General features: G+C 36.9%; 1 protein-coding gene across 2 annotated transcripts in view; it reads right to left on the reverse strand.

Moving 5' to 3' along the window:
- Nucleotides 1-15,249, reverse strand: part of UNC13C (unc-13 homolog C) — a 621,734-nt gene that overhangs the window by 105,326 nt on the left and 501,159 nt on the right. For both annotated transcript variants that reach the window (XM_065940669.1, XM_065940670.1), the window contains 3 exons: nt 15,077-15,220; nt 6,547-6,624; nt 2,449-2,526 (listed from right to left, as the gene is read on the reverse strand). In XM_065940669.1, the coding sequence (XP_065796741.1) occupies nt 2,449-2,526; nt 6,547-6,624; nt 15,077-15,220 (300 nt within the window). The remainder of the gene's footprint in view (nt 1-2,448; nt 2,527-6,546; nt 6,625-15,076; nt 15,221-15,249) is intronic.

Raw genomic sequence — 15,249 nt, forward strand, 5'->3', positions numbered from 1 at the left:
AGCAATCAGCAACTCTAACATCATTCTGTATTAAGATAGATACTTTCTCTCTGGGAGGCTGCCTGTTACTCTCAGACTTGGGTTCAAGTCAAGCTTCTTCCTCACATTTCCTCAACCCATACACAAAGCTGGCATGGCCTGCCTAAAGATTTTTCTTGGCAGCACAAGATGAAAATAGAAAAGAAAAACAGAAAAGAAACTTCATAGAAAGGGAGACAGAAGAACACAGAAAGAGGGTAAAGAGAGGGAGGGAAGGGAGAAAAAATATTTAAATTAGGAAAAGAAAGGAGCTAGGGTCAATGCTGTCCCTCTAACAAATCCCATTTTTAGGAGCTAGACATTCATTTAATTTGTTTAATTGATTTTCGCTTGAAATTTTGCATAAGGAGTTTAACAATTGGCATTGCAAGAGTTATAAAGGGAGAAGGCACCCAGCTCAGCTCATCTTCCATCATTTTCTCCAATACAGTTCTGTGATATAGTCACAGATCTGCAATCAATTTATCACACGAAAACCTGTACATTTCAAATGGGCAATTTTATCTGAAACAAGCAGTCAATTTTGGTTGGTGAACAAACTGCCCCGCAGCTTTTTTGGTTAGCAGGTGGCTTGGCCCACACAGTTTCCTTTAAATACAGGCATAATTTGTCTGGTTAACATTCAGCTCAGCAGTATATCTCTCACAGAGTTCAACCACAAAATAGTAATGCTATAGTAGCAGTATTAGGAGAAATTTCTGGAAATGTGGCATTTCAAATATAACTCTATCCTCAAATGATTTGTGGTCTTTAAAATTCACTAAAGTGAGAGAGAATTTCCCACAAAAAAAAAAACCCCAGTATTTTCTTCACTACTTTTCAAAACAGTAAGTGGACTTAAAGTCTGAATATAAAACATCACTAAATTGAAAAGGGAATCTCCAGCTATGAGCCTCAAGTGCTCACCTGATTCAGCAAAAGAATTTTAAAAATGAGATTGATGTCCTCAAACCAGGCAAAAACCATTACCACACTTTGGGGAATGAAGCCTTATTTTATATAAACTAGACTGAGACAGCAGTGGCGGCACAGCTCAGAAAAGTTCATTTTTGAAGTTTTGTACCTTCATCCATGTATCCTGGCGCTTCTTATTTATAGAATGCTAAATAGTTCATTTCTCTAAAGACTGAGGCTCGAGAATAATGAAAAAGACATTGGGGTGAAAATGTATACATGTCTTTATGGGATTAAAACAAACGTCCTGTGTGAAGTGGGGGCAGTTGAATAAATTGGGAGATTGGGATGGACATATACACTCTATTGATAATCTGTATAAAATAGATAACTAATGAGAGCCTACAATATAACTTCACTCAGTGCTCTGTGGTGACCTAAACGGGAAAGAATTCCATAAAAGAGGTTATATATGTATAGGTATAGCTGATCACTTTGCTGGATAGCACAAGCTAAAACAACATCAAAAAGCAACTCTACTCCAATTTAAAACAAAACAAAAAAAGCATCTTCAGCCTTATCAACTTAGAAATGAATGAGACCTTGACTTTGAAATCAAACCTAGCTTTACATACATCTCACGCACTTACCACAATAATTAGGAACCATGTAAATAAAACTGTAAACAAAAATATCCCCTCAACCTAGCCGCCCTCGGGATTGATTTACAGAGTAGGTGGTGGGAGAGTGACAGCTGCGGCACCGTCTCTAGTCCTCAAGCCCCCAGATGTTCATGTTGGTTTGTGAAATATAAGACTGCGGCAGCTCAGCTAATATTTCACGGTCTGCCTGATCCAAACAAGCAAATGAGAACAAGTAGGAAGTGCAATGGTCTTTGGATTTGGAGGGGAAACAGCCAGGTAAAGGATAAGATGCTTACTATCACAAACCTCATAAAAGAATCTTTCTCCTTCCTTCTTCTGCTCATGGAATTGCAGGTCAGAGATGTTAGACAAAGACACAACACATTACAGACACAATACACAACACAGTTTTGGCAGAGATTTTTGAGATGTGAAAAATAAACCAGCGATACATCAAAAACCACTAGTGCTGCAAAGCACACTGCAGAAGAAAATCAGTATTAAGTTGACATTGACCAGAAAAGTAAAGGCCATCTGCACTGGTGGAACTTTACAGATTATTAGCATATACATAAATATATTTAATTGTGCATATATGACTAAATATATATACACACACACACACACACTACAAAAAGTTATTGACCCAGCTTCCTTCTCCTAGTCACACTTTTGATGTATTTACTGAATTATTCTGTTGTGGATAATGATCACTTTAGCTGTTAATAGTATTTTAGATTGTTAGCATTTCCTGTTCTGTAGTGAACCCATGTAAAAACTTGATTATGTCACTTTCTGTAGCAAAGAAATATATGCTGCTAATGATCTCTAAGGAGATATTTAGCAACTGTAGGCATACAAATATACTTACCTCTTTTCCTCCCATGGATTCAAACATTTTTTCCAGCTGAACCCGCAATTGTTGAATATTGTTCATCAGTATACAGGGCTTTAAATAAAACAAACAAAACAAGAAATTCATTAAATTACTGAATGGGTTGGCCTTCAATGTAATAATCTACAGCTATCACTGAAATCCTATTTGGCAAATAGAACAATTATGCCACTTTAAGATTATACTTTTTAAACAGTTAATCATAGAAGAGGGAATATATAGCCACTGTGGGCAATGGAATTTAATACTGTACTTAGTAAACCATTGGAGACTTATTACTAGAATTGATTTACTCTTAGCAATGTAGCATTTTATACTTCAAAATTAACCAAATTCAGATTTTTTTTTAAAGATTTACTTTAAGAAAAACAAACTAGTTTAAACTATCCTGTTGTTTCATTGTTTCAAAAGCTAAAACATCATCTAAGTTTCAAAAATGAAAACAAACGAACAAACAAAAACAGCCCTTTCAAAAACCTTTAATAAATTCTTACTGTCACTAAAGTCCACACTGTGGTATTCAAGGCCCTTAGTTATACAGCTCCAAGCCATGTTTTCCTTCTCATCTCCCTCTCCTATATTATGATGAACTCGCAGCTCTAAGAGGCTTCTTCCCCACCGAACGCCTGTGCTTTCCAGGCTTGGTGGCTTGGCTTAGCTTGTGGGCCTTTCGCTTGAACCTCTTCTCCTATTTGAGTCACATCCATCATTCAGGTTAGGGCCTTCATTTTCCCAGACTGTATCCTTTTGTCACTCACTTGACATTTGTTTTATTTAACTTCACAACTGAGTTGCTTTTGACTGTCTTGCCAGCTGACCTTAAAAGCACTGTATGCACCGCTGTGTCTTTTTCTGCTTTCTCTTCCAGAGTGCTGCATAGAGCCTCACACATAATGCATGCTTTAAAAATGTTCCTTGACTTCTTTTCAAGGAGGCAGAGATATAACAATAACATAAAGATGTAAAGCTTTGTGAAAGGGTTAGATGTGTCCTCAGAATGGTTGAAATTAATTTATAATAGAATTCAGCATAGTTATGGAATAACTTAACATTTGCTACATGCTGATTCTGAAGAACCAGCATATCAGGGGAAGAAACGAGTCAAAGAAAGGAAAATGGATATGCCTTCCAAGGTGCTGGGAAATGAGCCAATAACGAATCAGAGAGAAACCTGCAAAGGACTTCCAGGACATCAGAGAGGTGTTAGTGCTCATCAGTGGAAAGATTTTTATCATTGTTTCAACCACATTACACACCTTTGAAACGCTTTCTAATCGACTCTTAAAGTGACCACATCCTAACTTGAATTTACAAAAACAATGTAGAACTTCTATAATCTTAATTTCAGGCACTTAAATATTTTATTTTTATAACACAGATTTATCTCCTATAGAGTCTGTTCAGTAAGCTGAATCATAGTATTCTATAAATTGATTTGGATTGCCAGTTGAGAGTCTCTGGATCCAAGTCTAGTCCTATCTGTAGCATATATGATCAGATTTTCAGGATTTCAGATTTTTGACCCAGTGTCAACAAACTGAACCAAAAGAGCTTTATCCACTAGGGGACGGGGTCATTGTTTTTTTTTTTTTTTTCTTTTTTCATTGCAGAGGGGAAAGAACTAAGGAAGAGCACAGCTTTTAATAAGAAGCAGGAAGACTATGGGTAAAGGTTGTATCATCCTGCTTTCCATGGTTCTAAGTTATCTGGGTAGACTCTGATTATTTGATATTAGCATTCAAACTTATCTCTTTTTTTGACACACATAATAGGGCTTTAGTTCTAGTTTTACACATTAAACCAACTCCAGGCCATCTTAATGAAATAATTTCCAATGGAAAAGAGCTACTAAGAAGCAAAATGAACAAAGACAATTGGACTCACTTGGCATAGATTGTTATTGACCTGAGTAAGGCTACATATAAAAAAAGAGATGCAGTTATCCAGAGGGAGATAAAAATAAATATGAGACATTCCTCTTTGATTAAGGTTCTGCTGACCTTGACATGTTCAAATTTCAATTTTATTGAATCAGTTTATCAAATCACTACTGAGAATTGAATTACACAACTCTACCTCAATCAGGGAACAGCTTTACTTACTTCTCGAGTAAATGAACAACAAATAAACAACTAAAATAACCCACAGTAAAGGGAACATTAACCTGATTTCACTAGTTGGTTGTATTTTTTAAGATTCCACCAAATTATGTCTCTGAATTGAAAAAGATTTTTAAAATAAATCAATAATTCTGATTTAGATAACATTGCTTTGTTATAATGTGGAATGCGGAAGAATGGATTAAAAACTTGTGACCCACTCCAAATTTAAAATGTCACAGAAGGAAAAAAAAATTATTCTGCCACAGATATTTTGTTTAACTGTCATCTTTAATTCTGAGCCCCTGGGAAAGCAAATATCGCGGTCATCTCTTAGGCGTCTCTCTTTAAAAGTTTCTAGTGCTATTTGCAGATAAAATGGGAATATTGTCATAAGTATAGAGAGAAAACAAAAATTAACTTTCAATGTTCTTGATATTTAAAGATATTTAAAAATTTATATCTGTAACAACAGTGACACTTACACACACAAATGTGCAAAAGCACTTTTTCAATCTTTCTTAGCTGAAAGCTTAAACTAAGTAGCTGACTGATATCCTTTTGCGGAAAAGCTAAAATAACACTTGGCATTTAAATGAGAGTCTAAGACTGGTCAAGACATCAGTAATTAGGAAAGAAAAGCATTAAGGAAAGAAAAGTAAGCTTGTGTGCTATAGTATTTCAATGATTTTCTTTCTTTATAAAAATTTCATTTTGAAAAGTATAGAATATAAAGAAAAATACAGAGGATGATATAATGTTGATTTATATTTTTCATATTAAAAAATAAACTATAAATGTCAAAACATAAAATAGAAGTCTACAGGGGCTTTTTAAAGCTATTTTTCCTTTCTGAATGACAGGAATTGGCCTGGATAATTCATAGCTATCTTTCAAAGTCTTCAATTTTTGATACCAAAGAAGTCAGAATCTTTTCTGAAATTATCTGGCACTGTTTTGATTTTCAACATGTTACTTTTCAGTTGTATTATAAATTTAATCATAACTAGATGCTTTCAATAAATAAATACTCTATCTTGTCTATTAGAATATTTGTAATCAATGGCAATTAGAAATCGCTGCTGACACATCCAGGCATTTCAATAAAATTTCTGGCAGCATTTTCACTTAAGGGAAAGAAGAATCTTCCGGTACCCTCAAGAACCATTAGGGCTGACTTATCTTAATAAGCTGTCAGCAAGAGGTCAATGAGTTTTCAGCAAGAATTCTCTTTAAGATTTGCTGGATAGTAGGAACTGATTTTTTGACAGAGGAAAATAACCCCTGATTTTTATCTTGAAAAATCTAGTACTGACTTTTAAAATATTTTAAGTGTTTTAAAAAATTCTTATAATGTTACCAACATATTTCTCCTAAAATTATTATAGTGAATAGAAAGATTTTACCTTCCACCATAAAATAACACTGATTATATTCCAAATTACTTTTGGTTTATCTCACTTCTCTTTATTCCTTTCATTAATCTGTAATACTGGGTTAGATGTTATCAACATTTGTCAATCATCCAAAAAATAAGAGAGTAAGTTAATAATTCAGAGTATAGGTCAGTATCACTCCTTACTTTAACTATTCTTTTCAATTTATTTGAAAACTAGAAGAATAAATTATACTAATTTTGGTATTGATGCCAAAACTACATTATTTGGTGTGAACATTGAACTTTTTAACCCCTAGGTCCCAGCTCCAGTGTTTATAGTGATGTGGGTTTTCAACTGTTTTTATGAGTCTTACTCATCGTCATGGAAAATCACAAGCTGACTGGCATTGAGATGCTCTCAACCTTCCTCTGAATTCTATTTTATACCAGTTCAGGACTACTAGAAAGCTTTCTAACAGTCTCCTGAGATATCTATTTTTATCATCTATATGAAAACAGAAAGAAAACAGGTTCTCTTGCTTACTTATATCAGTTCTCAATTGAGGACTATTTGAGAATAGAAACATTTTTTCTTACCACATTTTCCTTATCACAGTATGAACTGAAATCACTTGATACAATTGCAGCATACTGAAGTAGTACTTTATTGATGGTCTAGGAAAAAAAATTGAGACATTTATTCAGGTAAGTAAAACTTTATATGTACATATATATCTACATATGTATCTATCCCCACAAACTCACACAATCCAGGTTATGTTAATCAGAAAACTTCAAAAGACTTTTTCAGATGAAAAGGGTCACATGTGTGCTCAGTTGCTCAGTCATTTCTTTCTCTCTGTGATCTCATGGACTGCAGTCAACCAGGCTGCTTTGTCCATGGGATTTCCCAGGCAAGAATACTGGAGTGGGTTGCCATTTCCTTCTCCAGGGGATCTTCCCAACCCAGGGATGGAACTGGAGTCTCCTGCAGCAGCAGGCAGATTCTTTCAACCACTGACCTGGGAAGCCAAACAAGGGCCATTAGTTCAGTTCCGTTCAGTCGCTCAGTCGTGTCTGACTCTACGATCCCATGAACAAGGGCCATAGTAGTGACTAAATCTACACCTTTGCCAAAAGAAGGATTTCAAACTTATATTTACATGACAATTTGTAATGTTTCTGAGTACATTTGGAAGATAGTCCACACACATCCATTCTATTTTAATACAACCAGCTCCATCACAAAATGATTTATTTCTAACTTAACTCAGGAGGTATACTGCTTGGTGGTACTCCTCTATGCGTGGATACTTATTACCTAATGCCCCCAATGACTTTTTTCTCTTTCTGAAAAATTGACACTTTATGCTTTCATTATCTGGCATGATTTCTAGTTGCCATCTCCCCTTCACCCCAACACACCACATACACACACACAACTCTACCATGACAAAATTCCTTGTGGTGGTTCTTTTTTAAACCTTCTACGGTATTCCTGAATTATGAGTGGGGTCAGAACATATCCATATGTGTCACTTAGCAATGAATATTTTCAATGATACAGAGCCTTACTAATAACAAAGAACACCTCTTAAGACCAAAATTTCAGCTTTTGTTGCATCACAGTATCTATTAATTTACCATTAATATAGTAAGCTATTTATTGATGCAATATTTGCTAAAAATACTGCCTAATCTTCCTGTCCTTGGCCTTTTTAATCCTAATTCCACATTTTCCTTCTCTATTGAATAACTCTTACTGAGCCTAAGGATTCCCTCTGCTTCCATTAACTAGGCAAAAAAAGGGAAAATGAACAAATTTCATTAGTTGCATTTTGTTTTAATTACTTAAACAGATATTGATGTGTTTCCAGGCTACTGCTATTACTTACAGAGTTTGAGTTATTTTAAGTCCAAAGTGGACATGATTTTCTTAGAAGAGAGAAAGCAAAAAGAGCAGTAAATAGAGGTCATCTCTTCATAGAAAAGCAAAGACACAAAAGCTTTTTTATGTACAACACATTCTTCTGAATTTTCTTTGTGACTCAAAATCAACTTGGGGTGATAGTCCAAGGAGTTAAGCTGAAGGAGAGATGTAGAATTTGTAGACCTGAAATCACAGAACGTGACTATGAACTCATCTTATAGACTTTAAACATCACAATGAAAACCTGAAACCTGAAATTAGGGCTAACAAGCAGAAAGAAAACCAATACTCGTGGAAAGAAAAGAAAGCATTGTTGCTCAGTCATGTCCAATTCTTTGCGACCCAATGGACAGTAGCCTGCCAGGGTCTGCTGTCCTTAGAATTCTCCAGGCAAAAATACTAGAGTGGATTGCCATTCCCTTCTTCAAGGCATCTTCCCAACCCAGGGATAGAACCCAGTGCTGGAGAGCACTTCAGGCAGATTCTTTACCAACTGAGCCACCAAAAGTGAAAACATGCATCAATTAAAATAGAAAAGTTGGCTTCTAAAAATATAACATCTTATCAAGAAGTAGACTAACAAATCTAGGAAAACAGGTGGTGGATCAGACTAAAGTATTTTCTAAATGCATCTGTTCAAATTTTATTTTAGACTTCATGTTGAAAAGTACTTTGGGACTTACCTAATGAGTGCTGATTTACTCATACATATGAACACTACTCTCAGTTTACAGGTTCTTATGACAACGTCAACTGCAGGAATCAACTCACTATACTGCAAAATTAAAAACCAACAGAAGCCTGCCTTTAGGAGCTTACTGCATCTCAGACTATAATGTGTTCAAGATTTAGTTTGGGCAAGGGAATCCAGACGGCCATTTTGGATTACTCTCAGTGTGTCCACATGGTCTAATTCTTGCCTCTGCTTCATAGGAATTATGAAGTAATTCCCTTGAATTCCAGCTGGGAGGCAACTGATCCTAGGATCTCACATCTAATAACTTACAAATGCCAGAGGTTTGCAAGTCAGGATAGGTTGCATTTAAGGAAAAGGGCTTTGTCATGTACAATGTAGTTTAAGGCCTTGTGCTCATAGAATTGTCGGTACACTGGCTATGACAGTATCCATTTATTTGTGAGCATACAAAGTACACCTAAATGTGTTCATGTACATTTCAGGGGCAACTTCAGTGTCACTCTAATTTATTCAACAAAGAAAAATCACTATCAGATATTTCCTAATTAATACTAGTGAATACAGCTGAACCTTGAACAACCAGAGGGTTAGGGACACCAACTTTCTGCACAGTGAAAAACTGACTTGTAGCTTACAGCAAAAGTGTTAGTTGCTCAGTCACGTCCAACTCCTTGACGCCCCATGGACTATAACCTGCCAGGCTCCTCTGTCTAATTCTCCAGGCAAGAATACTGGATGGAAAGTCATTCCCTTCTCCAAGGGATCTTCTCAACCCAGGGATCGAACCTGGCTCTCCTGCAGTGCAGTGGATCATTTACTGTCTGAGCGATCTGTATTCACAGTTCATCCATATCCCTGGATTCAACTAACCACACATCATATAGTACGGTAGTATTTACTATTTAAAAACTGGACTCCCAAAGTTCAAACCCATGTTGTTCAAGGGTCTACTGTAGTTAGTTAAGACATATCTATCTCAAACATTTTTCCAACATCATCATAAGCATTACCTAGGAACTTGTTGGAAACAAATAAATAAATTCCTTGATCCAGGACTTCCCTGGTGGTGCAGGGGATAGGCGTCCACCCGACAATGTGGGGAACGTGCATTCCATCCCTGGTCTGGGAAGATTCCACATTCAGCCAAGGACTAAGACCATGTGCCACAACCACTGAAGCTGTGTACCCTAGAGCCTGTGCTCCACAAGATGAGAAGCCGCCGCAGCCAAGAGTAGCCCCTGCTCACCACAACCAGAGAGAAAGCCTTGCAAAGCAACAAAGACCTAGTGAAGTCAAAAAAATTAAATCAATTAAAAAAAATTCACTGGTCCAGTCCCAGGTCTACTGAGTCAGCAATTCTGGGGTTTGTTATTGTTTACTCACTAAGTCATGTCCGACGCTTTGTGACCCCATCAACTGTAGCCCACAAGGCTCCTCTGTCTCTGGGATTTCCCAGGCAAGAATAGTGGAGTGGGTTGTAGAAGTAGACTAAATATCTTGTCAGTACTACTGGGAGGGACATCTAGGAGTATACTCTTAGAATCAGGAAGACAAGAACCCTGGACCAAATTCATCTCTGCAGTCACATTTTATGCATGGAGCTTTACAGTATTAGAGCAACAGAGAGGACAAGAAGACTGCAGTATTCGTTTTTGTTAAATGGCTCTAGTGATGCCACTTCAGTGCTTCACACATTGTATTTTAACGTATCCAACATAAGACAGAATTCCCTAGGGAAGCCTAGGTTTGGCTTAAAGGAAAAACACGAATGGTGAGAATTTGTTCTTCAACTTACTAACTGATTTCTGATAACACTGAAATGTGAAGGTAATATAGATTGGTGGATGAAAGTGTTCCATTCATATCATTTCTAGTCTTTGCATTGTTTAAACCTTCTGAGCTTGTTTTGTCATATTAAAATTAGGAAAAATAATTGTATGTATCTCTTGAGGTGGTTGTAAAGAATAAGTGAGACAATACATGTAAAGTGATTAGCACATAGTGGTGCTCAATGAATTATTATTATTTTTACAATTAGGATTAGGTTCCCAGATCACAAGGAATATGTGTGTCTCATTCACCATAATATTGACAACTCTTAGCTAGGAGTCCCCTAACATTTGTTGACTTGTTTTTAAGTAGTACTGAAAATATTACTTCACTGTTCTTTAAACTGAAGTACCCATACTTGTCAAGAGCAGTAAGACAGCCATAGGAATATTCTCCAACCATGTGTCCATTTTCCCACTCATCACAGCTCCTGAATGTACCTGCTATGGAATTTAAAGGATTTGCTTGGCACCTGATTCAGTCTTTTATATGCTTTAGTGAAAACAAATCATGTTTTTAAGATCCAGTTCACTGTGCTAACTCCTCTTAAATGTCTGAAGACATCATTAATGTGTCTTTCCTCCAGGGGATGGTTTAAATCAGTCTATGTCCCAGAAAGATAATAGGATTTCAGTATCTCTTGATACAAGGATCACAGTCCTAAGAAGGATATGGTTTTCAAGACCAATGATCACAGCTGATGAAATAAAACAAACTTCAGTAGTCTGCGGTTCCTGTGAAACAGCTAATTAGATTAACCACAAAGTCCCATTTTTTAAAATAATCATGTTAATAAAAGTTTATTTTTCCATGAAGGTTGCAAATTTCTATTTTCCTCGAAAATGTTTTTCGTTCCTTATGATAATTCATCTCCCTATGATAGCAACTGGTTAGTATTGAATGTCCATGGGTTAAAAGTACCTTTATTTCACTGAAATTATTTTACTGTGCCAATAAAAACTCACCTTTCCTCAGTGACACATGCAGCCTATTCTTTTCCTCTTGCTTCAGACAGCCCTTACACTCTGGGCTTCCTTGTCCCCATCTTACATAACCTGACTACTCTGTGAATTCTACTTTTGTAATATGTGCGATTCTTATCTGATCCTGCTTCTACTATAGAGTTTCAGAAATAGCATGTGACATACTTTTAAAAACACTGTCCCTAATGACCCTATTTCATTCTTTTCTTGGCACTCATCCAAAACACAGCTGCTAGTCAAGAAAAGACTTCGAGAATTTTTTAGAATAATTCTCCTGCAGAATTCACTGCAGATTTCCCCATAGTGGGAAATTAGAATCAGCTGCTCAAGAAAGTTGCAATAAATGATTTTTAACTATTATCTCTAAAAGTGGGAGGTTACCTTAGTCTTCCTAGTTAGCAGATATAAAAACTGGGGTTCAAAGTATTTCATGGCAGACAAATATTTTAAAACATTTTAGGCTGACAGCTGTTTGTCTGCCTAAAAACCTTCATGGGCTCCTCATTTTTTACTAAAGAAATTCAGCCACTTTCCCTGCTCTTTAAGACTATTTACGACACGAGCCTAACATTCCAACTGTAGTTCCACAGCCCTCTATAGATCTTATGCTCTTTCTCTAGTGGGACCTCTCAAGCTAGAAGTCCTGAGTCACAGAATAGTGGAAGACGACAAAGATTCTCCATTGAGCAAGCTATGCCCAGGCTCCCCTGAGTCCCCTTCTCAACTGGGCCTTAACCTTGGCTTATCAAGACTTGAACAAAACAGTAGCAAAATTTCTAAGAGTTCAAAGACACACCTCTTGGATGATCCCACATCCCTTAAAGTGCCTGCCTGAAAAAACCCAAGGCTGCCAAAAGATTTACCATTTATTCTAGTCAACACCTGAAGATAGGGTCCTGTCTCCCAGCCTCTCTGGAAGGGTAGGGGCCTAACTTCAGTAAGTACCAGTTAGCAAACTAGGTGGGCTTCCCGTGGATCAAGCCCCTCTCCTCCTCTTTGGGCCCCTACTTGTGCTCTCCCTGTTCCTGCATTCTGCCTCTGAAACACCCAGTGATGGCTGGACAAATCGAAACAGTCTGTTTCTGTCTGGACTCTCCCCCATTGCAGTAGTTTACTACTGATTAAAATCTGTCCTTACCACTTCGACTAGTATACCTGGCTTTGTTTATTTATTCATTTATTTTTACCAAAGTCTGAAGTTTGGTGAGCAGGAAGTCAGTCTTGGTTGTGTTAAACCATACACTTTCTTGGTTTACTAGTTACCTCAGCATAAATTAACTGTCCTACTACAGTTAATAAAGATGCTGAAGCCCTTTCCTAATCCATTTGTCAGTGAACAAGACTTACACTTCTCTAAGAACCAGAGCCAATGACAGGGTGTGACTCATGCCTTGCATTCATTCACAAAGGATCTCAAACTTAGACGTTTTGTGATAATACAAATGAAGTAATCTCCCTTTGTGTTTGTATCTGTGTTTAAAAGCAGTGGCGTGGTAAATATGAACATCTTTTATAGACTGAATTGTGTCCCCAGTATCTCAGTATATGAATGTATTTGGAGAAAGGATCTTTCAAGAAGTCAGTTAGTTAAAATAAGGCCAATAATGTGAGCTCTAATCCAATATGACTGGTGTCTTTCTAAGAAGAGAAAATTTAGACAAACATAGAAACAAATGGTAACTCACTCCATGGGGTCACAAAGAGTCAGACAGGACTGAGCAACTGAGTGCACACAGAAATGCAAGGGGTGCATGTACACAAAGGGGGGACTGTGTCCAGACACACTAAGGTGGTCAATTGCTAGAGTCAAGAGAGTGGCCTCAGAAGAAAGCAAACATTATGACACTCTGATCTTGAATTAGTTTCCAGAACTGGGAGATAATTAATTTCTACTGTTTGCATCACCATTCTGTGGTATTTTATTTAAGGCAACCCTGGCAAATTAATACATCTTAAATATTGTAAACAATTTAACTGAGTTTTGGACTTTCTTTATTTTTTAAAATTACACACACACACACACACACACACACACACACACACACACACGACCTTTTTCAACCTCTGAGATACCCGGATTATAGCATTTGACTTTTTCATAGCTCTCTACAGATTTGGCCATCTCACGATACGTTTTCTAAAGTCAGAGATTGTTCTTCTTCATGACTGCATCTCTGAAAGTGGCTGGTAAAGTGTGCAAATGAGGTGGTGAGTAAGCCCTTGTCAAATAAACAGCCAAGACATCCACTGTTATCCACCCACAGGGCCATCAAGCATAAGATTGGGTAGGTCCTTGCCTTCCATCCTTACATTTGTTGTATTCAAAATCTCTGATATTGAAAATCTCTGTATTCAAAAACTCTGATTCACAATCTCCAGACATTTACTACCTCTTAAATAGTTCAGAAGATTAAATCTAAACTTCTCAACCTGGAAAGCAGAGCTTTTCAAGATATGGACACCTGGACACAACTTCACTCACCCAACTTTTGCCTCTCCTAGAACGTTTTTGTTTGTTTTTTGTTTTTTCTTTTTTGCCAGCTTGTTTCCCCCCGTTCTTCACATGCCAGTTCAGCTTTTCCTATCTGTTTGTTCCTGCTATTCCCATGGTTTACGATAATTTTCTAACATTACCTTTTTAGGTTGAATGAGCCCTCTTTTCCCAGGGAAACTTTGTCTATTTTAGTTCTCATTAGTTTTCCTTCTGCTCAATTTATTGTAGATTCCACTGTTTTTGAAATTGAATTGTCCCTCTTCATGAATATCCCTCTTTATGCCACCTTCCAATTAGCTCATGTCAAGTGATCTTGATTATCTATCTATCTGTCTGTCTGTCTGTCTGTCTTTGAGATCTGAAGGACAGAGACAGCATCTTTTAGTTCTTATATTTTGAAACTTTTGCAAAGTAGTAAGTACTTTATAAGCCTTCTTAGACAATAAGAGGAGGAAGAGGTCTTAAGAGAAATCTGGTTGCTCAAAATCAACTAACAAAAGCCTCTTCATAAAAATCAAGGGAACTGCTCACACGACAGTTATTGACTGATTTGAAATTAGAACTCAATTTTTATTACTCCAAGTTCAACATATTTTGTACTACAGTGTATTACTGCTAAAAAAAAAACCACTTCCCATTTGAATATGAAATTCTAAGATTTATTTTCTGCTACAAAGCTGAAATATAAATTAATTGGGCCACCCATAGTAGTCTCATCAATTACAAATGACTGAGTCATTCATGTGAATAGCAACTTGATTTTTTAAGATGATAAATCTATATTTAAGAAAAAGAGCAAAAAGACAGTCAGATGACAAACTTGAAACAGTCTTTTTATTGCTGGGATTAGAAAATTGAATTGGGGTAGTGGTCAGACAAGACTAATGCTATAAAAAAACAGCATTTTTCAGATTCTGTGCAGGAAAATAATAACACGCCATAGTCCCTGGTGGTTCAGTGGTAAAGAATCCACCTGCAATGCAGAAGACCTGGGTTCGATCCCTGGTTCGGGATGATGCCCTGGAGAAGGGAATGGCAACCCACTCCAGTACTCTTGCCAGGAGACTTCCATGGACAGAGGAGCCTGGTAGGTTACAGTCCATGGGGTCACAAAGAATTGGACATGACCTGAGTGACTAACACACACACACACATTGTCCCAGCGAAGAAAGGATTCATTCCATTTAACTTACCTTTGCAAATCTTCTCATTAAGTGAGATAATGCTTCTGGATTGGGGCATTCCAGTTTCTTAATAATCTCAAAGCTCTGATTAAGCTGAGCAAAGACATCAACCACGGAGCAAGAGAAAAGCGCATGATCAGATGTCTGTTGGAACTGAGAAGAGAGAAGAGGAAACCATTCCC

Source organism: Muntiacus reevesi, chromosome 7 (assembly GCF_963930625.1).
Source record: "Muntiacus reevesi chromosome 7, mMunRee1.1, whole genome shotgun sequence".
NCBI classification, from domain to species: domain Eukaryota; kingdom Metazoa; phylum Chordata; class Mammalia; order Artiodactyla; family Cervidae; genus Muntiacus; species Muntiacus reevesi.